This window comes from Heptranchias perlo, chromosome 15, assembly GCF_035084215.1.
Source record: "Heptranchias perlo isolate sHepPer1 chromosome 15, sHepPer1.hap1, whole genome shotgun sequence".
In the NCBI taxonomy this organism is placed as follows: domain Eukaryota; kingdom Metazoa; phylum Chordata; class Chondrichthyes; order Hexanchiformes; family Hexanchidae; genus Heptranchias; species Heptranchias perlo.
Genome location: NC_090339.1, coordinates 7,362,345 through 7,384,977, shown reverse-complemented (window position 1 = coordinate 7,384,977; position 22,633 = coordinate 7,362,345). Strand labels below are relative to the sequence as shown.

The 22,633-nt window shown below is 44.3% G+C and overlaps 1 protein-coding gene across 1 annotated transcript in view; it reads left to right on the top strand.

Moving 5' to 3' along the window:
- The first annotated feature begins 9,853 nt into the window (after positions 1-9,853).
- Positions 9,854-22,633, top strand: part of LOC137333188 (sodium- and chloride-dependent neutral and basic amino acid transporter B(0+)-like) — a 73,590-nt gene continuing 60,810 nt past the window's right edge. The window contains exons 1-6 of the mRNA XM_067997371.1: positions 9,854-10,078; positions 10,313-10,514; positions 12,084-12,175; positions 14,130-14,432; positions 14,765-14,922; positions 22,152-22,293. Coding sequence (XP_067853472.1) covers positions 10,007-10,078; positions 10,313-10,514; positions 12,084-12,175; positions 14,130-14,432; positions 14,765-14,922; positions 22,152-22,293 — 969 coding nt within the window. The 5' untranslated portion in view covers positions 9,854-10,006. The remainder of the gene's footprint in view (positions 10,079-10,312; positions 10,515-12,083; positions 12,176-14,129; positions 14,433-14,764; positions 14,923-22,151; positions 22,294-22,633) is intronic.

The window sequence follows — 22,633 nt, the reverse complement described above, 5'->3', positions numbered from 1 at the left end:
TTCTTCCTTCTCTGGGACGCAGGCATTATCTTCTCGAGCATTGAGTCAGTGAGTCCCTTTGGCGGAGAGGTTATCTGTTCCCCTTGGATCCTCTGTTCTGGCTGAGCCCACCTTCACACTGGCTTAGCTCTCACTTTTTCTGAACTCAGACACTTGTACAGTTAAGTGACACAATTATCTCTGCCTGTACCTGACTGGCATCACCATTCTACATTACGTAGGCAACCTCTGCAATTCTGTCCTGAAGATACCATGTACTCGTAAGGATCCCATTTTATCCCTGCTCGGTAAAGATTACTAGAGAAAAGGACAAAGAGATTCTTCTTCCAACTATAAACAGAAACTACATCTAATGAAGAGAATCTAAGAAAGACAAAGAGAGAGTGCTTCTAATACTATTGTTACTGTTACAGATTGGAGGGGTGCAAAGCTTCCTTTTTTATATCTTAATTTGAAAGAGCAGCTTCTTACATTCAGTTGACCTATCTGAGTGATGCGTGTGAGTTAGAAGGTTTCACCCCTTTTGCTGTCAGTCATTCCTAACAGTCAGTAAGTTTTCTGGAAAATCTTGTTAGTGAAGCCTGAATATCTTGAGACTGCGTGTCTCTGTTTTACAATCCACCTTCCCTCTCCATCGTCTACTTTTGAAGATCTCTCATATTTGTGTTGGACCCCTCTTTCCTGAATTTGTGCCAATTCTAAATGGGTTTCTAACACTATAGCTTGGAATGTCTTGTTTATCTGTACAAGCCTTTATGGATTTTAGTTTAGAGGCCTTTAAGGTTTAATTAGTTGAAAACCTTGTATTAATCAGAAATCTTATGGCTTTAATTAGCTGGCATTTCCCAGCATTCAATCCAGCTAATGTTCCATTTTGTATGACCACTTTAAACTAAACTCCATTTTAAGAACACATTTCAGGCAGTTTACAAGGCATTTTCCCTGTGAATCTTGAAGGCATATTTCAGGTAATTTAGGGAGCACTTTACCAACAAATTGTCACCCTGTACCCCAGCTTGGTCACCTCCTCCAGGCTTTCCAGCCTGGTGCCAGGCACCCCAGCTGTGCCTCTAGTTGAGTGGGTGCCTGCCCTTGGCATTGGTGGGTCAGTGTCAGAGGTCCAAGTTGGGCATAGGCTGTCACCTATGTTGGGATGGGCACTGCCCCCCTACTTATTTCCAGGGCCAATCATTTTAAAGTCAAGGAATATGGGTGTTATATAGAAACAGACTGCCTGTGTGGGTGAACAATAACTGTGATCCCCTTCAACATCACTTATGCTCGATGCTCAGTTCAATATAGCAATACACCCTCTAATCCTGTGGGGTTGCAATGTGATCAACATGTTCGGTGTACCCTCCCAATCCTTGTGATCCCATTCCAGTGATTGTGAATTAGTCAGCGAGCATCTGAGGAGTGACAGTAACTCAGTGAGGGAGAAACACCCTCCCAATCCTGGGGAGTGAGAGTGACTTAGTGAGGGAGCAACGCCTTTTTTCTCAATTATTTGAATTATATAAAATGTTTTTCTTCCTGGTAGATTCATAGTTCTTGCTGAAGTTGTCATTGGGGTAGACATGGACAGAGGAGGGTTTGGGTCTACATGATCGGAACCTTGAATATCTTGACTGGCTGACTCTGGTTGTAATATCCATGCTCTGCACCAAAGAACCCCATAACCCTCCATCCATTGATAAAATAATCAAATTTGAATGAGGAAAGAAACAAACTCTCTATTTGTATCTTCCTCACTAACTTTCTCCCTCTCTACTCTGCTTCTTGTTTTCTAGATATTGCAAATGAGAGACTCTGTCTCCCATGTGTGAATCATTAGCTTTGTCCCTTTCTAACCATCAACAAAATATATGTGAGCGATTTAGCTTCAAAATCCATCTGGTGTTTTTTTAAAAAAACTCAGCTTGCATTAAAGAGAAAAACTCTTTCCCACTCTCTCATCTCCCTCTCTCTTCCTCTCCCTTTGATCCCAGTCTGTTTCTCGCACCCATCTCTCTCTCTCTCTCTTTCTCTCAATCTCTTGAACTCAGTCTCTCCCTGGACTTTAAGCCCTGAGCTTCCTGGGGTCTGGGGTCTGTGTCCTGCTCCCCAGACTCTAAGCCCAGCTGCATCCCTGGCCTTGGCCCTGAGCAGCCCCAATAAAACAATAACAGCAAAGTAAGAGTGCAGGGCTGGGGCTGGAACAGGGAGGTGGATGTGGGCAGTCAACAGAACATCTATAGTCCAGAAACATCAAACACAAACTATTGAGCATCTCAGCTTTCTTGTGATAGAGAATTTCTGCAGCTTGCACATCAACACCAGACTGAGGTCGACATTAACCTGCACAGAGGGGAAATATACAAAAATCAGCTGAACCTTAAACAGAGATTTAAAAATGTGCAACTTCCTGTTAATCATTAAATATTGTTAAAACTTTAGGGAAGATTTTCTGTCGTGTTTCATTTGTAAAACTTCATTTTAAAGCTGGGAAGGTCAATTAAAAGTCAGAAAAACCAACAGCAAATGACTGTCTTTCTTTACCTTTTTTCCTACTTTTGTTTCCAAAAAGATTGTGACACAGCAATTTGTATGTGTGACAAACTGTGACATCATAAGTGACAGGTGTGCATTAAAACCTTTTATATATAATAAAGAAAGAACTTACATTTCTATAGTACCTTTCATCACCACAGGATGTCCCAAACATCTTCACAGCCAATGATGTACTTTTTGAATTGTAGTCACTGTTGTAACGTATGGAAATACAGCAGCCAATTGAGACACCCCAAAATCCCATAAACAGCAATGGAATAATGACCAGACAATTTATTTTACCTTTTGGTGGTCTAGGTTGAAGGATAAATATTGGCCAGGACACTGGGAGAACTCCCCTGCTCTTCTTTGAATAATGCCCTGGGATTTTTTACATCCACCTGAGAATCTCTTTTTAACATCTTATCTGAAACAACAACAACTTGCATTTATATAGCGCCTTCAAAGTAGTAAAATGTCCCAAGGGACTTCACAAAAATGTTATCAAACAAAATTTGACACTGAACTACATAAGAAGATAATACGACAGGTGTCCAAAAGCTTGGTCAAAGAGATAGGTTTTAAGGAACATCTCCAAGGAGGAGAGAAAGATAGAAATGCAGACAGATTTAGGGAGGAAATTCCAGAGCATAGGGCCTAGGCAGCTGAAGGCACAACTGCCAATGGTGGAGCGAAGTAAATCAGGGATGCGAAAGAGGCCAGAATTTGAGGAGTGCAGAGATCTCGGATGTTTGTAGGTTACAAGAACCATTCTCTTGACATTTGACATACTACGGGGAGAAGTGTCATCGATGGTTTTAACCTTGGATCCACGGAGCCACCAAATCTGAAACCTCAGTCAATGACCCCATTGGGAAAGAAAAAATGACTGTGTCTTCAGGCCTCACACACTTCTACACACAAACCAATCCTGAAACCTTCTCATCTTCTCAAATCTTTTAATTCGAGCAACAATAAAGTAATTGTGAGTGAAGGCAGCCCCATGTCTGATTACAAGTAACACTTGCATATGGATGGAATGATAGTCTTCCCTATTTAGACAGTTAAATGTATCGTATACTTTGACTTGTGTCCAGTCCAATGGTGCCTTTGATACCATTGGAAACCCAACCATGGCACAAAAGTGAGTTCCCAGTTGTTGTTGCCCAGTGCCAGGGGAGAATATGTATTGACACCTCCTGTTAAGTGCTGGGCAGCAGTGGGCTTGTATGAATTTTAACATAGTTACTAAGTACATAGAACAACAATAAATTGCACTTATATAGTGCTTTTAAAGTGGAAAAATGTCCAAAGATGCTTCCCAAAGGCACAATTGGACAAAAGACCACACACACGTGGACGCTGACCCCATTTTTTTGGATGATGTTGCCAATGCATAGCATGTAGATGAGGAGGCAAAGGACAGATCCTTGTGGTACTCCAGAGGCAATAATGTGGGGAAAGGAAGAGAAGCCATTTCTGGAGGTTCTCTGGTTACAGTTGGATAGGTAAATTTAAGTTATATTAAACTTGTATAGAACCTTAGTTAGATCACATTTGGAGTATTGTGAACAGTTCTGGTCTCCATATTATAAAAAGGATATAGAGGCACTTAGTCTCTGTATTGAGTGATTCCTCATCCTTGGAGTTTTAATCTACATCTCAACTCACCTTGCTCCCTCTTCTCTGATTTCACTGCCCAGCCTCCACATTCAATGTATCATCCGCCTCCATTTCTGCCACCTCCAGCACGATGCCACCACCAAACATATCTTCCCCTCCCCTTCCCTTTCAGCATTCCAAAGGGACGTTCCCTCCGCGACACCCTGGTCCACTCTTCCATCACCCCCGACACTTGCTCTCCTCCCCACAGCACCTTCCCTTGCGAGCACAGAAGATGCAACACCTGCCCCTTCACCTCCTCCCTTCCCACCGTCCAGGGCCCCAAACACTCCTTCCAGGTGAAACACCGATTTATTTGTACTTCGTTCAATTTAATATACTGTATTCGCTGCACACAATGCAGTCTCCTCTTCACTGGGGAGACCAAAGGCAGATTGGGTGATCGCTTTGCTGAACACCTCCGCTCAGTCCACATGTGTGACCCTGACCTGCCAGTCGCTTTCCATTTTAATTCCCCGTCCCACTCCCACTCTGACCTCTCTGTTCTTGGCCTCTTACACTGTTCCAATGAAGCTGAATGGAAGTTCAAGGAACAGCACCTTATCTTTTGTTTAGGCACTTTATAATCTTCCGGACTCAACATTAATTTCAATAACCACTGCTCCCATTTTTTCAGACAGCAAGTGCTGGTAATGGTTCTGCTGTTGCAATTTACAGCTCCTCTAGACCCATCTTTATTTCTTTACTTGTCCCATTACCGCCCTCCTTGCCTTGCACCATCATCCCTTTTGTCGTTTAATCACTCTGCCCTCCACCCTATCAGAGACCTTTCCCTTTTGTTCTTTCCTCCCCTCCCCTTCCTCCCCCTCTTTCCTTGTCTCTGTACTTGCTTAAAATTGTTAAATCTTCAACTCCTTCCAGTTCTGATGAAAGGACATCGACCTGAAATGTTAACTCTATTTCTTTCTCCACAGATGTTGCCTACTTGCTGAGTATTTCCAGGATTTTCTGGAACTATTTACAATGTCAGCTAGCATGGGAGCCAGGAAGGGAAGTTGGGTCATGAGCAGTTTAGTGGGAATGGGATTAAGGGAGCAGAAGGTGGGTCTCATGGATAAGATGAACTTGGAGTGGGCATGAGGGGAGATAAGCGAGAAAGACAGGGGAAAGCATATGGGAAGGTATGGCTTGGTGAGCAAGGGGAAGGGGGTGGCAAGGAATAGAGGTGGCAGAATGGATGCTCTCAATTGTAGCGACATAGAAGTCCATGAGCTCCTCTCCCTTGATGTTGGAGGTGAAGGGACAGAGTTGGTGGTGAAGAAATTGGAGTGAGATTTAAAGAGATTGTTAATGGAGAAAAAAAGCCGGGGGTTATGTTTGCTCTCTAAGAAGATCCTGGAGTAGTGGCTGATTCTAGCTGAGGAGAATGAAGTCTGATTGTGCTCAATGTGGTCCAGACAGATTTTGATGGTGATCGACTGAGCCAGTTGTGGGACAGAAATGCTCAAGTCTATGCCATTTGAACTTGAGGGTGAAATGATGGCGGGCATACCAGGGGGAATAACCAGGATGGAAGAGAGTAAAGGTTTTACTGGGGACAAAAGCATCCAAGGTGGATGTGAGGGAATAGATGAGCAGATCGACAGTAGTATCATGGTGAATGGAAGACCAAAGGCTAAACAGTTGGGAGTTTGAAAGTGCAATTGTAAGTGACTTATGGGAGAGCTTTTTCCAGGGCTGGATGCAGAAGGAAGTGGGGTTGGAAGGAGGTAGGGGATGTGCGTAATGGGGGATACAAGGAATTTATCAGAGTTGGCCTTGTCTGTGATTGAGACCTTGGGAGTAGGGAGGCCAAATGAGATGGCAAGGTTGAGGGTGTCACTGTGAATATGGGCAGGATTGTTTATATGGAGGGACAGGTTTAAGGGTATATAGGAGGGCAGTGAAATCAGAGAAGAGGGAGCAAGGTGAGTTGAGATGTAGATTAAAACTCCAAGGATGAGGAATCACTCAATACAGAGACTAAGGGAGGAAAGGAATGTGGAATTATTATTAGGTGCATCGGAGTGGCCAGTAGCATAAAGTCTGTCACCATTATGACTATCAATAAAACACCAGCCGTAAAACTCTTGCAGCTTGTAATATTATTGTAATATTAACTAGTATTTTCAATAATAACAATCATTTCTATCGTGTTCCTCATGTGAAGGAAGATAGCTCCTCACATATATTGAGGAGGAAAAACAGTGGACACTGAGCAGGAGGGAAAGGGAAAACAGCGAATCTGGGTGGGGGGGGTGAAGATAGTGATGAAAAGAAGGGTCTTGATGAGATTTGGAAGTGGTGAGATGAGGGATCCAAGGAGGGAGTTCCAGAGGACGGGCTTAGTGGTTGAAAGACTACTTACCAATGGTGGGATGGAGGGAGTGGGGAGAAAAGAGTAAACCAATGTCAAAGGAAAGGAGGCTGAGTGCAGGGATATATTGCTGGAGGAGAATGCGAAGGTAGAGTTGGGTGATCCCGTGGAGGGATTTGAAAGTGACGAGAATGAGGATGTTGAAGTTGATACAATGGAGTCAATGGAGCTCGGAAAGGACAGAGATTATGGGAGTGCAGCAGTTTGAATGAATACACAGATTCTGAAAGTGGAGAGAAGAGGCTGGCTAGGAGAACATTAAAGAAGTTGAAGTGCAAGTTGAGCTCGGGTTTTGGTGATGGGAGAAGGTAGGGGCAGAGGTGTGAAGAAAACACATTTGATAACAGTGTGGATGTGAGGAAAGAATATCAGTGTGAGGTCGAGCAGAGGGAGGAGGCTCCACATCTCCTGACTTGGCCTGAGTTGTCTACCAGGGAGGTTGATGTAGTGAAGGTCAAAGGAATATAGGTGCTGGCAGGAACCAAAGAGAATGGCTGCAGTTTTGCTGATATGAAGCTGGAGGAAATTTTGACCCTTCCAGGTCTTCATTTCAGACAGACAGTTGGGGACTTACCATCAGAGATTGTTACCTAAATGTTCTGATCAGTGTTGTTTTATCACTGGTGCTAATCCATTTACTTTAAACTAGTTATCGCTGGTGTTAAAATAACCCTGATGAGAAAGAATGTCAGCATGTATTGGACTTGATGAGTGTCCCAGGGAACAGTACTGGGATAGAATCATAGAATCATAGAAGTTTACAACATGGAAACTGGCCCTTCGGCCCAACATGTCCATGTCGCCCAGTTTATACCACTAAGCTAGTCCCAATTGCCAGTACTTGGCCCATATCCCTCTATACCCATCTTACCTATGTAACTGTCCAAATGCTTTTTAAATCCAATGATCCTAACCTCCAGGAACGACTTGAATACAGAAACCCAATTTAAACTAGTCAAGTTCATAGATGATACTAAATTGAGAGGAGTAATCAACTTGAAGAAAGCAGCCAAGAACCTACAAAAGGATTAAGATCATGCCTGTAAATGGACAAATCAGTACCTTGTAGACCTCAATACAGACAGGTATTAAATACTACAAACTGGAAGGAAAACTTGTGTTATAAGTACTCTGTGTATGGCATAGAAATAGCTAAAGGTGAATCAGAAAGAGAATGGGGTCGATTATAGATTTAGAACTTAATGCGGAGTCACTAAAATTACAGCATAGTAGGAGGCCATTTGGCCCATTGCACCTTGCTGTTGCTAACCCTTCGACTGGAGCTATCTACTCTCATTCCATTTATCAGTCCTTTTCTCTTGTACATTCTTAATGATCAAATATTTATCGAGTTCCATTTTAAATTATATTATTATAGTCTCTGCCTCAATAGCAACTTGTTGTGAAGCATTTCATGTTCTAATAAGTTACTGTGTGAAAATTTCTTCTAAATTTCCCATTCATTCTTCTAATGATAATTCTGTTTTTGCACCCTCTTATCAATTAGCCAAACAGTAGAAACAATCTTTCATTATTTACCTTCTCAAAACCTTTCAGAATTTTCAAAATGTTGATTAATAACCCCTCCCCTAAGCCTTCTCTGTTTCAATAAAAAGCCCCAATTTTTTGAACCCTTCTCCATAACTATGACCTCATATTTCTGATTCTAGTGAATCTTCACTGTCCTCTCTCCATGGCCTAATATTGGAGTGCTCAGAACTGCACACAATGCTCCATCTGTAGCTTAAACAATGTCTTGTTCAAATTCAACATCACTTCCTTGTTTTTATTTTCAATACCTGAATGTATATTGCTGGATCAGTACATCAGAGGATTTTATATTAAAATTGGACTGTGCCCTGCTGAGGTATCTCCTTGAGTCCAGTGTCTGGCATCAAAGGATTGAGTTACGAGGAAAGACTGGAAAACTGGGTCTGAGTGGCGATCTTATAGAAGTAGACACAGGTATTAAATGGTTTTGTGAGAGATGTCCACATCACTACTTGAAGGTAAGCCAAGTAGGGCGAGGGGATATAGTTAAAACTGATGGAAGGGCAATTCAGCACTGACTTCAAGACATCAGAGCTAAATTGTCCTTCTCTGCGCCACCTTCATGCTTTGAATTCATGCAATGGGTGATCAACACTTGGAATGGGTTTCTGGGGAGGGCAGTGGAGATAAAATCTTTAGGCTCATTGAAGATACAGTTAGATGATATGATGGAGGATTGTAAGTTTTTAAATTCTGATGTAGCAAAGATTATGTTGGCAAAGCACAAATCACAATGTCACTGTGTAGGAGGGAGGTATTTGAGCCATTCATAGTATGTTCTTCGTTCTTCTTTTCTCAAAAAGAACTGATAATTCTCAGGGCATAAAAGCTCTGTATTATTGCAACAACTCCAAAAGTACAAGGTGTGTTCAATCTGCACACACATTGAGATGTATCAGTTATACATGAATTTATATAATTCATGTACCTGCATCACGGAGCAAGAAAACCTTCAACTTTGAGGGTTCTTGGATGACCAGAGGGTTGAATTTTATAATTTAGAGCTTCACATGACTGGAATTGATAGAAGGAATTCAAGTGTGAAGGTCAGTGTCCCTGATCTGTGACCTGCAAGATTTTCCATCCAATAATAATAAACACCTCTGCTAATAGAGCAGATAGAGGAACCTCAATATGAACTTGTTAATCATCTGTCCGTTAATATTACCAACAGTAATTTCTAGCTGATAGTGTTGAGGACAGTTGGTTCCAAGACCCCTTTAGTGCTAATAGTGCAGCTACACTGCACATCCTGTGTGTCTGTGAGACAACATAAACCCCACAGGTGCAACTGAACTGACATCAGTCTGTCATTTTGCATCGAGTGTGAGACCACCTGGAGCAGATAGTCTCAGTGTAACTGGAGAGAAACCAAATATGCAAATTTTAAATTAAAAGTGTAAAAATAACTCAGTCCAATAGCTGCTGTCGTTGGAAAAAAATGAAAAATGTTTAAACAAACATGTTCAGAGTTTTGCATTGCCTGAGATCCTGATTGGTGCAGGTGCACTTGGTGCTGTAACCTTCATAAATGCAGATGTTGTGAAACCTGTAGAAGCAGAATATCAGGACTTTGATACAGAGTGTTCTGAAACTAATACAATAACCTGCAATAGAATTGTTTAGTCCAGCTGATTTGCCAATTGACAGCAGAAGTATTCTGGGACCTTAAATGTAACCATAACCTGTGTAAACAGAGTTACACTCATTTTAAATCACATGTAATGAACAGCTGCACTTTGTACTGCTCTGGGACTTGTGTTAGGAGCTGAATCTTTCACCAGAGTCCAGGAGCAGTACAAAGTTAGAAGACTGTTGGACAAACAGTCCACAAGCTGGAGACTCAATCCCTTAGTAAACAGAAGAATCGTTCATCATTGTCCAAAAATGGACCTGAGAGAATTGACTTTATCTGGGTTCTCACAGAATGACCACCAAACACACCCTCCAGAGGACACGGTGAGTATTTTATCAAAACATTACAGTAAAACTGCAGGTGCTGATAATTTAGGGATTTTGGTTGTTGTGATTTGGTTGTTGTGGGGTTCAGGGTGTTCCCAAACTACCAGCCGGTTTCTGCTAAATGGAGAACAACACAGTGTTTCAGTAGTGGGTGAAAACTGTACTTTTTACGCGAGTTCTTATCTGACAAAGTCTAACTTCTGAGTGGGCCATTTCCTCTCTTTCCCCCAGGCTGCCACCAATGATCATGAGGATGAAAGTGATGAGAATATGGAGCGAAGCAACTGGTCTTCGAAGGCTGACTACTTGCTCTCAGTGATCGGCTGTGCTGTGGGTCTGGGCAATGTCTGGCGATTCCCTTACCTGGCTTACAGAAATGGAGGAGGTACTGTAGTGAAATCCAAAATACAGGGGAGAGAAAGCAGAAATAAAGGCAACAATTCATTGATTTATAAAGAATATTAAATTCAATGAACCAGGGAACCCTTTATTGTACTCAGTAAATAATACAGGATTGAACATTGCTGATATAAGGAGCAATTAAATGAATCTCACTGCTTTAAACTGTTGGCTATTTATAAAATCTTTTTTCTTGGGATGTGGTTGATGTTGACAAAGTGATATTTATTGTCCATCCCTAGTTGCTCTGAGGGCATTAAAAGATGACCACATGGTGTGGGACTGGAGTCATGTGTAGGTCAGACCAGGTCGGGGTGGCAGTGACCTTTTCAGCTGAGGACATTAGTGAACCAGTTGGGTTTTTACAACACTCCACCGGCTCTTATTGTCATTTCTTGTTCTGGCCCAAAGGTTCCCAGATTTATTGATTTCAGTTTCACAATTTGCCTTGATGGGATTTGAACTCATGAACGGTTCAAAAAAGGCTAATGGAATGTTGGTCTTTATCTCAGGAGAGCTGGAATACAAAGGGGAGGAAGTGATGCTTTAGTTATACAGAGCCTTGGTCAGACCCCATCTGAACAGTTCTGGGCATTGCATCTCAGGAAGGATATATTGGTCTTGGAGGGGGTACAACGCAGATTCACCAGAATGATATCAGAGCTTAAAGGATTAAATTATGAAGGTAGGTTGCATAAACCTGCATTGTATTCCCTTGAGTTTAGAACATTGGAAGGTGATCTAATCGAGGTACTTAAAATGATAAAGGGATTCAATAGAGTAGATACAGAAAAACTATGTCCTCTGGCGGGGGAATCCAGAACAAGGGAGCAGAATCTTAACATTAGTGGTGGGCCACGCAGGAGTGAAATCAGGAAGCACTTTTTCACACGCACGATATTGGAAACTCCCTCCCACAAAAGGCTGTTGATGCTGGGTCAAGTGAATTTTACAAGACTGAGGCAGACAGCTTTTTATTCTGTGAGAGTATCAAGGGATATCGATCAAAGGCGGGTAAATGGAGATGAGGTGCAGATCAGCCATGATCTAGTTAAATGGCAGAACAGGCTCATGGGTCTGATGGGGCAATGGCCTACTCCTGTTGCTATGTTCCGATCTGTATTCTTAGCCCAGTACCAGAACCAATGCACTTAAAGAACATCACCATGATTAGCTAGAAAACAGGAAATGAATAAAGACATTATTCCACCAGTCCTTCCCAGAGTAAAACCCACGAGTTCAGGGAATATCTGGGAGTGAGATTTGTATTTCCAGAAAGACTGACACTGATCACAAAAGAAATATGTTTCTAGTTAAGAGATCAAACGGGGTGAAATTGGACCTTGCAGCACCCATTTTGTAGGCGATGCGCGGACACCTAAGCCCCAAAAATGGCATCCGAGATGCAGGGGCACACGTCCAACGTGAAGTGTGCAGGATGCCATCTTGGTAAAGAGGTTTGCGCACACCCACCTAACGACCGCCGGCAGCATGTAAAGTAGGGAGATTATGACGTGGATCAGTGTGCAATGCTGATTTCAAGCAGCCAAAGACATTTTGGAACTCCATGCTCCAGCCAACGCACTGTCTTAATCTCACACAGCTGAACAGGACTTAAACCAGCGCAATTTAAAAGGATCATGCAGGAATTACAAGTTAGTTGCTGGATTATTTCTTCTGGCTGCTGGTGCAATTGTACGTGTTTTTGGAAGTTTCCTATACTTGGATAAAGTTTCAATATTCTATAGAGAGCGGTCTGGCTAGTGTTGCAGTAATGTTAGTGGCATTTAAAATATAGTGCTGAGAAAAGTTATTTCCAGACATGGGTGGCCTGGTAGGACTTCCTCTGCGAATTGAATAGGAATGGGAGAATGAAGAGAGGCCACGCAGAGCAGGACAAGCTGCTGGAAGTGGGAGGAGGAGGAGCAGGGCACTCAGCAGGAGGCCATATCCAAGGAGGGCATTCAGGGGTCAATTCCCTTACCATAACTTCAGCGACGGCCAGTGCATCAGACAGCTGCAGTTCACTAAAAAGGCCGTGACTGAAATTTGTCAACTGCTGCAACCACAACTGCAGCCTCAGAATGGGGCAAGGACAACATTGCCTGTGGCTGTCAAGGTAACCGTGGCGCTTAATTTTTACAGCTCTGGCTCCTTTCAGGTTGTTGCTGGCGATATAAGCAACATCTCGCAGTTTGCAGTGCACTAATGTATAAGGGAGGTCACTGAGGCTCTGTACGCACTCAGAAACAGATTCATCACGGTACGAGGTACTTGGTACTAGTTGTTGGTACCAGGACCACTGCTTTTCTTGATATATATTAATAACTTGGACTTGTGTGTACGGGGCACAATTTCAAAATTTGCATACAACTCAAAACTTGGAAGTATAGTGAACAGTGAGGTGAATAGTGATAGACTTCAAGAGGGCATAGACAGGCTGGTGGAATGGGCGGACACGTGGCAGATGAAATTTAAAGCAGAGAAATGTGAAGTGAGGCAATATAAACTAAAGAGTACAATTCTAAAGTGGGTGCAGGAACAAAGAGACCTGGTGATATATGTGCATAAATCGTTGAAGGTGGCAGGGCAGGTTGAGAAAGCAGTTAAAAAAGCATATGGGATTCAGGGCTTTGGGATTGAGGCATGGGATTGAGGCAAAGAGTACAAAAGCAAGGAAGTTATGTTAAACATTTATAAAACACTGGCTCGGCCACAACTGGAGTATTGTGTCCACTTCTGGGCACCACACTTTAGGAAGGATGTGAAGGCCTTAGAGAGGGTGCAGAAAAGATTTACTAGAATGGTTACATGGATGAGGGACTTTAGTTACGTGGATAGACTGGAGAAGCTGGGGTTGTTCTCCTTAGAGCAGAAAAGCTTGAGAGGAGATTTGATAGAGGTGTTCAAAATCATGAGGGGTCCAGATATAGTAGATAGAGAGAAACTGTTCCCATTGGCAGAAGGGTCAAGAACCAGAGGACAAAGATTTAAGATCACTGGCAAAAGAACCAAAGGCGACATGAGGAAAAACTTTTTTATGCAATGAGTGGTTATGATCTGGAATATACTGCCTGAAAGGATGGTGGGGGCGGATTCAATCGTGGCTTTCAAAAGGGAGTTGGATAAATACTTGCAGGAAAAAATTTGCAGGGCTACGGGTATAGGGCAGGGGAGTGGGACTAGCTGAATTGCTCTTGCAGAGAGCCAGCACGGCCTCCACGGGTCGAATGGCCTCCTTTTGTGCTGTAACCATTCTTCAATTCTATGATTCTATGATTCTATGATCTCATTCCCTCTTGCCAGAGACAAGCAGCTGGAGTGAGCCCGTGGGTATGGCTCACATTGTTGGCTTCCCCATGGTGCAGGGTGCCATTGACTGCATGCATGTTGCCTTGTGTCCTCCACATCTGAACTCAGCCATATTCATGAACAGAAAGGGATTCCACTCCCTCGATGTGTAGCTGGTGTGTGACCACACGCAGCGCATCATGCAGGTCAATGCCCGCTATCCTGGCGGCAGTCACCATTCCTTCATCCTGCGGCAGTCCTCTGTGCCACATATATTTCAACCAGCAAGGCAAGTCAAAGACTGACTACTCGGCAACAAGGGTTATCCCCTCATGACATGGCTTATGACTTCGGTTAGGAACCCACGCACACGTGCATAGCAGCCCTACAATGGAAGCCGTGCTGCCACATGGAACATCGCAGAGCACACTATGCGCATCCTCAAGCAACGCTTCCGCTGCATGGAGCACTCGAGGAGCCCTGCAGTACTCAGCTGAGTGGGTATCAAGATTTGTCGTTGTATGCTGCATGCTGCACAACCTGGCCCTTGCCAATGCCTATCAGGCGAGAACTTGAGGAACAGGCAGAGGATGAGGAAGAAGAGGAGGAGAAGGAGGAGGAAGAGGAAGTGGAGGAGGAGGAGAAAGAAGTGGAAGAAAAGGCAGGGAGGCTATAAGGTAGACAGGCCCTTTCGGCCAGGGCTCTACATGATCAGATTACTAATGAGCAATACCAGTAACCTCAACGGCACCTCCCCATTCACCAACAATCCAACACTCTTTACCTCTCCTCTCTCACATGACCTTCAAATCATCCTTCTTATGATTACACATTGCTTCCTCCTTCAGCCCATCGCAGAAATAAAAACCAACAACAAATGCAAATTCAGAGCCACATTTATAAATTAACAATGCAATTATGCAAACAAACTGATATTATTCACCCATGTGCATTCTCTTAGGACCTGTGCTTGTGTGCCTTTACCTTTCCTAGTGCTCCTACGAGGTGCTTCCTCAGTGGCTGGAGCATGGGTGGTGGAAGGCTGGTGACCTTAAATTGAGGAGACTGCAGATAGCCGTGGAGGACGAACTCGAGCAGCTCTGGACTGAGAGAGCTCGGCTTCAGACTGCACCGTCTCGGCCTGGGCTGCAGTAGTCTTGGCTGGCTGGCTGACAAGCAACAGCAAGGGCAGTGGCAGAGTGGCAGGAGTGGGAGCAGGAATGCTGTTGTCCTGAGAGAGGACAGCAAGTTCGTATTCCATGGCGCCACTGTCACTGTCCCGGGGCGGCGCCTCAGCAATCCTGGTGATCTGCCAGTGAATAGATTGCTGGAGTGCTGTGACACCCTAGAAGCCCATTTCAACAGTGGAACCCAGAGCCACGATAGCAGTAATCTGAGCTCCAAATGCAGTAGATGTTTGTGCTGTGATGGAAGCAGTGACATCGGTCATCAGATGCTGCATCATGGTGGGTTCCACAGATGTGCTGATGGAGGTGACCACCTGTTCCATGTGGGAAAGGATGGGCTCCAAGCTCTGCGCAAAGCCCTGTGCCAAGTTGGAGCTGGACTCCTCCAACCCCCTTGACATTGTGTGCAGGCTTTCTGGCAGGCTTTCCAATGCACTGAGCATTTGGTTGCATAGCCCATCAGCCTTCTTCTGTAGCCTGGCCCGTCGAAGTCATCATCTGACTCCTTGCCAGAAGAACTAGTGTGTGACCTTGCCCTCCAGCGAACTGGCACCTACGGTATCCATTCCTCCCCGCCCTGACTCCTGCGCACTTGTGCCTGGTGTCACACCACGTGCAAATCCCTCCTCTATCCTAGCCTCTAAACTACGCGCAGTGTCAGTATCTGAGCTGGTGATTGCGAGTGTAAGATTGAGCAACAGTGTGTCTTCATCATCACTGTCGTCTGCCTCTGCCTCCTCTGACTGGGAAGATTCCATTCTTGGGTATCTGAAATGACAAAGGGACACGAGTTGGGTTGTGGTGAGGGGAGAGGAGAAAATAAGACGTGCATGCTCACACCATCTGCAGCAGGTGAGTCAGGAAAGATTATGGGATGAGGGAGAAGTGGGAAACAAGAAGGAGGATTCAGTATGCAGACACCCTCATCATCGATCCCTCCAGTGCCACCAATGGCCACAGCGAAGGCCGTTCTAATGATTGCCATCACTGTCTCCTCCATGGGGGTGAGGATGTGTAGGCACGCCTGTCCTCCTCCAGTTCTTTCTTGCTGCCTCCCGTTACATGCCAATTTCTCCTGCAAGAAAGAGGAAAGTGTGTCAGTGAGTTTCCTGTAAGATGTTTGGGTGTCGTGGTTCTTGTGGTTGAAAGCTGCCAGTGTGTGACCTGTGAGTTGTGGGTTTGCGGCTTGCAACTTGCACTCACCTTGACCACTCGTGTCAAATCATTGAACTTCTTCCTGCACTGCATCCATGACGACACGGACTGCAGCAGTTCAAGAAGGCGGTTCACCACCAACTGCTCAAGGGCAATTAGGGATGGGCAATAAACGCTGGCCTTGCCAGCGACGCCCAAATCCCATGAAGGAATTATAAAAAAGGTCTTGGTGCTATGCTCTCGGCAAAGACCTCACCCACCACAGCCTCCCACTGCCTCTTACGCATATGTCTGGAGAGCTTCCTGCCCCTCTGAGGATGTAGGATGCCCCTCCTTCAGTCCATCTCATCCATCAAGGCCTCTAGTGCATCATCCGAGAACCTTGGTGCATGCTCTCTCGCAGACCGGCCACTCTTCACTATATTGCAGCACAGATTCACTTCACAAATGACTTCCACCACTTCCTGCAACCGCAGTGCACCTTCACGTTAAGTGGTGCAGACTGCCTTTAAGTAGTGCTAGCCACTCCCTGCTGCCACTCCCAAATGTTACGTGCTGCCTGCATCGCTATGAATGGGCGCGGGTTAATTGCGCACTGCGATCCCTGCACCCGTTTTCGGCAGTTGTCCAATATAACCCACATAGTACTTTAAAACCAAATTAAATTAGCCTTGCCAGGTGTGTAGAACAGATGATTTATTACTTTTGGATATCCTTTTAAAAACAATTCTCAGGCTGTGGGCATCGTTGGCAAGGCCAGCATTTATTGCTCATCGGTCGTTAACCTTGAGAAGGTGGTGGTGAGCCTTCTTCTTGATCCACTGCAGTAGTGAAGGTTCTCCCACAATGCTGTTAAGTAGGGAGTTGCAGGATTTTGACCCAATGACAATGAATGAATAATGATATCTGCCCAAGTCGGGATGCCATGTGACTTGGAGGGGAACTTGGAGGTGATGGTGTTCCCATGCACTTGCCACACTTGCCCTTCGAGGTGGTGGAGGTTTGGGACGTGCTGCCAAAGAAGCCTTGGGACTTACTGCAGTGCATCCTGTAGATAATGTACACGGCAGCCATGGTATGCCAGTTGTGGAGGGAGTGTTTAAGCTAATGGATGGGGTGCCAATAAAGTGGACTTCTTTGTCCTGGAGAGTGTTGAGCTTCTTGAATGTTGTTGCTGCTGCACCCATCCAGGCAAGTAGAGAGTATTCCATCACACTCCTGACTTATGACTTGTAGGTGATGGAAAGACTTTAGGGAGTCAGGAGGTGAGCCAATCGGCACAGAATGCCCAGCCTCTGACCTGCTGTTGTAACCACAGCATTTATGTGGCTGGTCCAGTTCAGTTTCTGGTCAATGGTGATTCCCAGGATGTTGATGGTCGGGGATCTCAGTGATGGTAATGCCATTGAATGTCACGGAGAGGTAATTATGGTCTCTCTTGTTGGAGATGGTCATTGCCTGGCAATTATGTGTTGTGACTATTACTTGCCACTTATCAGCCCAAGCCTAGATGTTGTCCAGGTCTTGCTGCATGTGGACATGGTCTTCTTCATCTGACAAGTTATGAATGGAGCTGATCACTGTGCAATCATCAGCGAACAGCCCCACTTCTGTCCTTATGATGGAGGGAAGGTTATTGATGAAGCAGCTGAAGATAGAATCATAGAATCATAGAATCATAGAAGTTACAACATGGAAACAGGCCCTTCGGCCCAACATGTCCATGTCGCCCAGTTTATACCACTAAGCTAGTCCCAATTGCCTGCACTTGGCCCATATCCCTCGATACCCATCTTCCCCATGTAACTGTCCAAATGCTTTTTAAAAGACAAAATTGTACCCGCCTCTACTACTGCCTCTGGCAGCTCGTTCCAGACACTCACCACCCTTTGAGTGAAAAAATTGCCCCTCTGGATCCTTTTGTATCTCTCCCCTCTCACCTTAAATCTGTGCCCCCTCGTTATAGACTCCCCTACCTTTGGGAAAAGATTTTGACTATCGACCTTATCTATGCCCCTCATTATTTTATAGACTTCTATAAGATCACCCCTTAACCTCCTACTCTCCAGGGAATAAAGTCCCAGTCTGTCTAACCTCTCCCTGTAAGTCAAACCATCAAGTCCCGGTAGCATCCTAGTAAATCTTTTCTGCACTCTTTCTAGTTTAATAATATCCTTTCTATAATAGGGTGACCAGAACTGTACACAGTACTCCAAGTGTGGCCTCACCAATGCCTTGTACAACTTCAACAAGACATCCCAACTCCTGCATTCAATGTTCTGACCAATGAAACCAAGCATGCTGAATGCCTTCTTCACCACCCTATCCACCTGTGACTCCACTTTCAAGGAGCTATGAATCTGTACTCCTAGATCTCTTTGTTCTATAACTCTCCCCAACGCCCTACCATTAACAGAGTAGGTCCTGGCCCGATTCGATCTACCAAAATGCATCACCTCACATTTATCTAAATTAAACTCCATCTGCCATTCATCGGCCCACTGGCCCAATTTATCAAGATCCCGTTGCAATCCTAGATAACCTTCTTCACTGTCCACAATGCCACCAATCTTGGTGTCATCTGCAAACTTACTAACCATGCCTCCTAAATTCTCATCCAAATCATTAATATAAATAACAAATAACAGCGGACCCAGCACCGATCCCTGAGGCACACCGCTGGACACAGGCATCCAGTTTGAAAAACAACCCTCGACAACCACCCTCTGTCTTCTGTCGTCAAGCCAATTTTGTATCCAATTGGCTACCTCACCTTGGATCCCATGAGATTTAACCTTATGTAACAACCTACCATGCGGTACCTTGTCAAATGCTTTGCTGAAGTCCATGTAGACCACGTCTACTGCACAGCCCTCATCTATCTTCTTGGTTACCCCTTCAAAAAACTCAATCAAATTCGTGAGACATGATTTTCCTCTCACAAAACCATGCTGACTGTTCCTAATTAGTCCCTGCCTCTCCAAATGCCTGTAGATTCTGTCCCTCAGAATACCCTCTAACAACTTACCCACTACAGATGTCAGGCTCACTGGTCTGTAGTTCCCAGGCTTTTCCCTGCCGCCCTTCTTAAACAAAGGCACAACATTTGCTACCCTCCAATCTTCAGGCACCTCACCTGTAGCGGTGGATGATTCAAATATCTCTGCTAGGGGACCCGCAATTTCCTCCCTAACCTCCCATAACGTCCTGGGATACATTTCATCAGGTCCCGGAGATTTATCTACCTTGATGCGCGTTAAGACTTCCAGCACCTCCCTCTCTGTAATATGTACACTCCTCAAGACATCACTATTTATTTCCCCAAGTTCCCTAACATCCATGCCTTTCTCAACCGTAAATACCGATGTGAAATATTCATTCAGGATCTCACCCATCTCTTGTGGTTCTGCACTTAGATGACCTTGTTGATCCTTAAGAGGCCCTACTCTCTCCCTAGTTACCCTTTTGCTTGGACCTTGGACCTTGGATGCTCCCCTGAGAAAATCCTGCAGCGATGTCCTCAATGTCACTCATTAAAGAGACGGAAAGTATTTTGATTCAGTTAGAGTGTGAATTTTACAGGGTGGGAATTTCCCTAGTAACTTGATTCATTTACTGAATTTTCTGAATTGCAGCTAAGAGCTGAACATCTCCCAGATATTAATGTACATTCACATCATAAAACCTTATAGGAATCATTGACTTGGGCTGATATGGACAATGAAATTGGAGAGACCGAAGATAAGTTGATTATTCTATGTAGGGACAAATGGGAGAGAAAAGGTTTCTAGTCAGATAGATGGGTTGATGAAGAGATAAAGAGATAGATAGGTAGATAAATAGATAAATAGATAGAGATTTGGTAGAGAGGTACACAGACAAACCTCGAAACAAATTTCAACAAAGGATAATTAATGCCTGTGCTTTGTTTTTACAGAGATATATGGGGAAACATTTAAGATAGAAAGAGGGGAGATAACTGGTAAACTAATTAAGCTAAGGGAGGATAAACCCCTGGTCTGGATGAATTGCACCTGCGAATGTTAGAAGAAGTTAGGGAGGAGATAGCAGAGGCACTATTACATTTATTTAATAATTCACTAGAAAAGGGAATAGTGCCAGAGGACTGGCAGACAAATAATGTGATTCCTATATTTAAAAAGTGAGACAGAACAAGTCGAGGGAACTATAGACCAGTTAGCTTAACATTAGTGGTAGGAAAGATAATGGAATCTTTACTCAAAGATGTAATAGAAAAACATCTAGAAAATGAAATTATAATAAAAAGTCATCAGCATGGATTTCAGAAGGGAAAGTCATGCTTCACCAACCTTATTACATAGAAACATAGAAAATAGGAGCAGGAGTAGGCCATTCGGCCCTTCGAGCCTGCTCCGCCATTCAATATGATCATGGCTGATCCTTTATCTCAACACCATATTCCCGCTCTCTCCCCATAACCCTTGATGCCTTTTGTATCTAGAAATCTATCTAGCTCCTTCTTAAATATATTCAGTGACTTGGCCTCCACAGCCTTCTGTGGTAGAAAATGCCACAGGTTCACCACCCTCTGAGTGAAGAAGTCTTTCCTCATCTCAGTCCTAAATATCCTACCCCGTATCCTGAGACTGTGACCCCTCATTCTGGACACCGCAGCCAGGGGAAACATCCTCCCTGCATCCAGTTGAATTCTTTGAAGAAGTAACAGAAAGAGTTGACAAGAGTAATGTAGTAGATGTAATATATTTGGATTTTCAAAAGGCCTTCGATAAGGTACCGCATTGTAGACTCATGACTAAGGTCAGAGCGCGTGGAGTCAGGGGACAGGTAGCAGAATGGATAGCAAGCTGACTACAAAACAGAAAACAGAGAGTGGGAGTTAAGGATAGCTACTCAGAGTAGCAGAAGATGGGAAGTGGTGTTGCACAGGGATCGGTGCCAGGACCACTGTTGTACACAATTAATATTAATGATTTGGATTCGGTAATCAAAAGTACAATTTCAAAATTTGAGGGAGTCACCAAATTGGGGTAATTTATATAAAGGAAGAATGTGTCAAAATGCAAGAGGACATTAATAAACTTGCAGAATGGGCATGTAATTGGCAAATGAATTTCAATATAGATAAGTGTGAGGTGATGCATTTTAGTAGGAAGAATACATAGGGTCCCCACAGAGTTATTTAAATAAATGTAAATGAGGGCTATGGTGTGTGGAACGTCCAGAGGTTACACTTGTAATGACCCAGGGATAACTTGTAATGAGCTTTAAACATGAGCCTGTGGTCATGGTCAGCTGAGACTGGTGGAACAGAGGAACTTCTGAGCCTGAATTCTGCCAAAACTTTCACTACGGATTATGGGAGCTGGGAAAGAGTATTTGGAATGAGACTTTTTGCTTTGCCCTTAGACTACAACGGACCTGCCTCAGACTGCTTGTCAGACTGTGAAACCCTCAGGATATTTTTGCCCCTCCCACAGTGACCAGCTATGGGATTCCCAATGGGCAGTCCTTTGTTTGCCATTATAATGGAGGAGGAACAGGAAGAGCAGGAGGGAATGACGGAAAGGAAAGTGAGCAGCATTTGAGCAGCATATGTCCTTCAAGATATCATGGCTCCTCTGAAACAATCTGCAGACAAGACCATAGTGAGAAGCTCTGTGTTAAAAGAGTGCACTTCACCAAAGAGGCAATAGGGGAGCAGTCCCAGCTAATACATGAAGACCTGTGGCCATAGTCATTGACTCCATTGCTTTGTCTATGGCTGTGAAGGTCATGACCGTAGTGAAGTTGGAAGCCGATGAGTCATTTCAGGCAGCCATGGGGATCCTGTGCAATGTCAGACAGGCTGCTGTCCAGGCATTTATTCACCAGGTAACTGACATATGTGACACACTGGTGAATTCATTCAGTTTGGCATCACAGCGAGGCAGAGTGAGTAGGGGCCGTCCCGTTTTATGGGTGACTTGCTTCCCGAAGGTGCAGCCCACGTTGCTTTGTGAGCTCCCATGATCAATGCCTCCCAACTTCCTGAACAGAAAGGGCCACCACTCATTCAGTGTCCAGATCGTGTGTGATAACGTGCAAAGAATTCTTCACATCAACACGCTATTTGCTGGCAGTTACCATGATGCTTTCATTCTTTCAGCCCTCATTGAGTTCTTCAAGGAAGACGGATGGGTAAACTGGTGGCTTGTGGGTGACGAGGCCTATCCCCGCTGCCTTGGATAATGACCCCCCTCCCACCAAGAGTTGCAAGCTCAGCAGCAGAGGATCACTCCAATGAGATACATGCCTCCACCAGTGTAGTCATTGAGTGGACAATAGGGGTCTTAGAAGGGTTGCTTTTGCTGCATTGATAGGTCAGGAGGAGCTCGGCAATATGCTGCAGCTCATGTGTCCCACACAGTTGTAGCCTTCAAGACTTTGCAATCCAAAAATGCCAGGCCATGGACATTCCTGGGTAGTTGACTCGAGCAGCTTTGGAGGCAGAAATACATGAAGAGTCACTAACACCTGT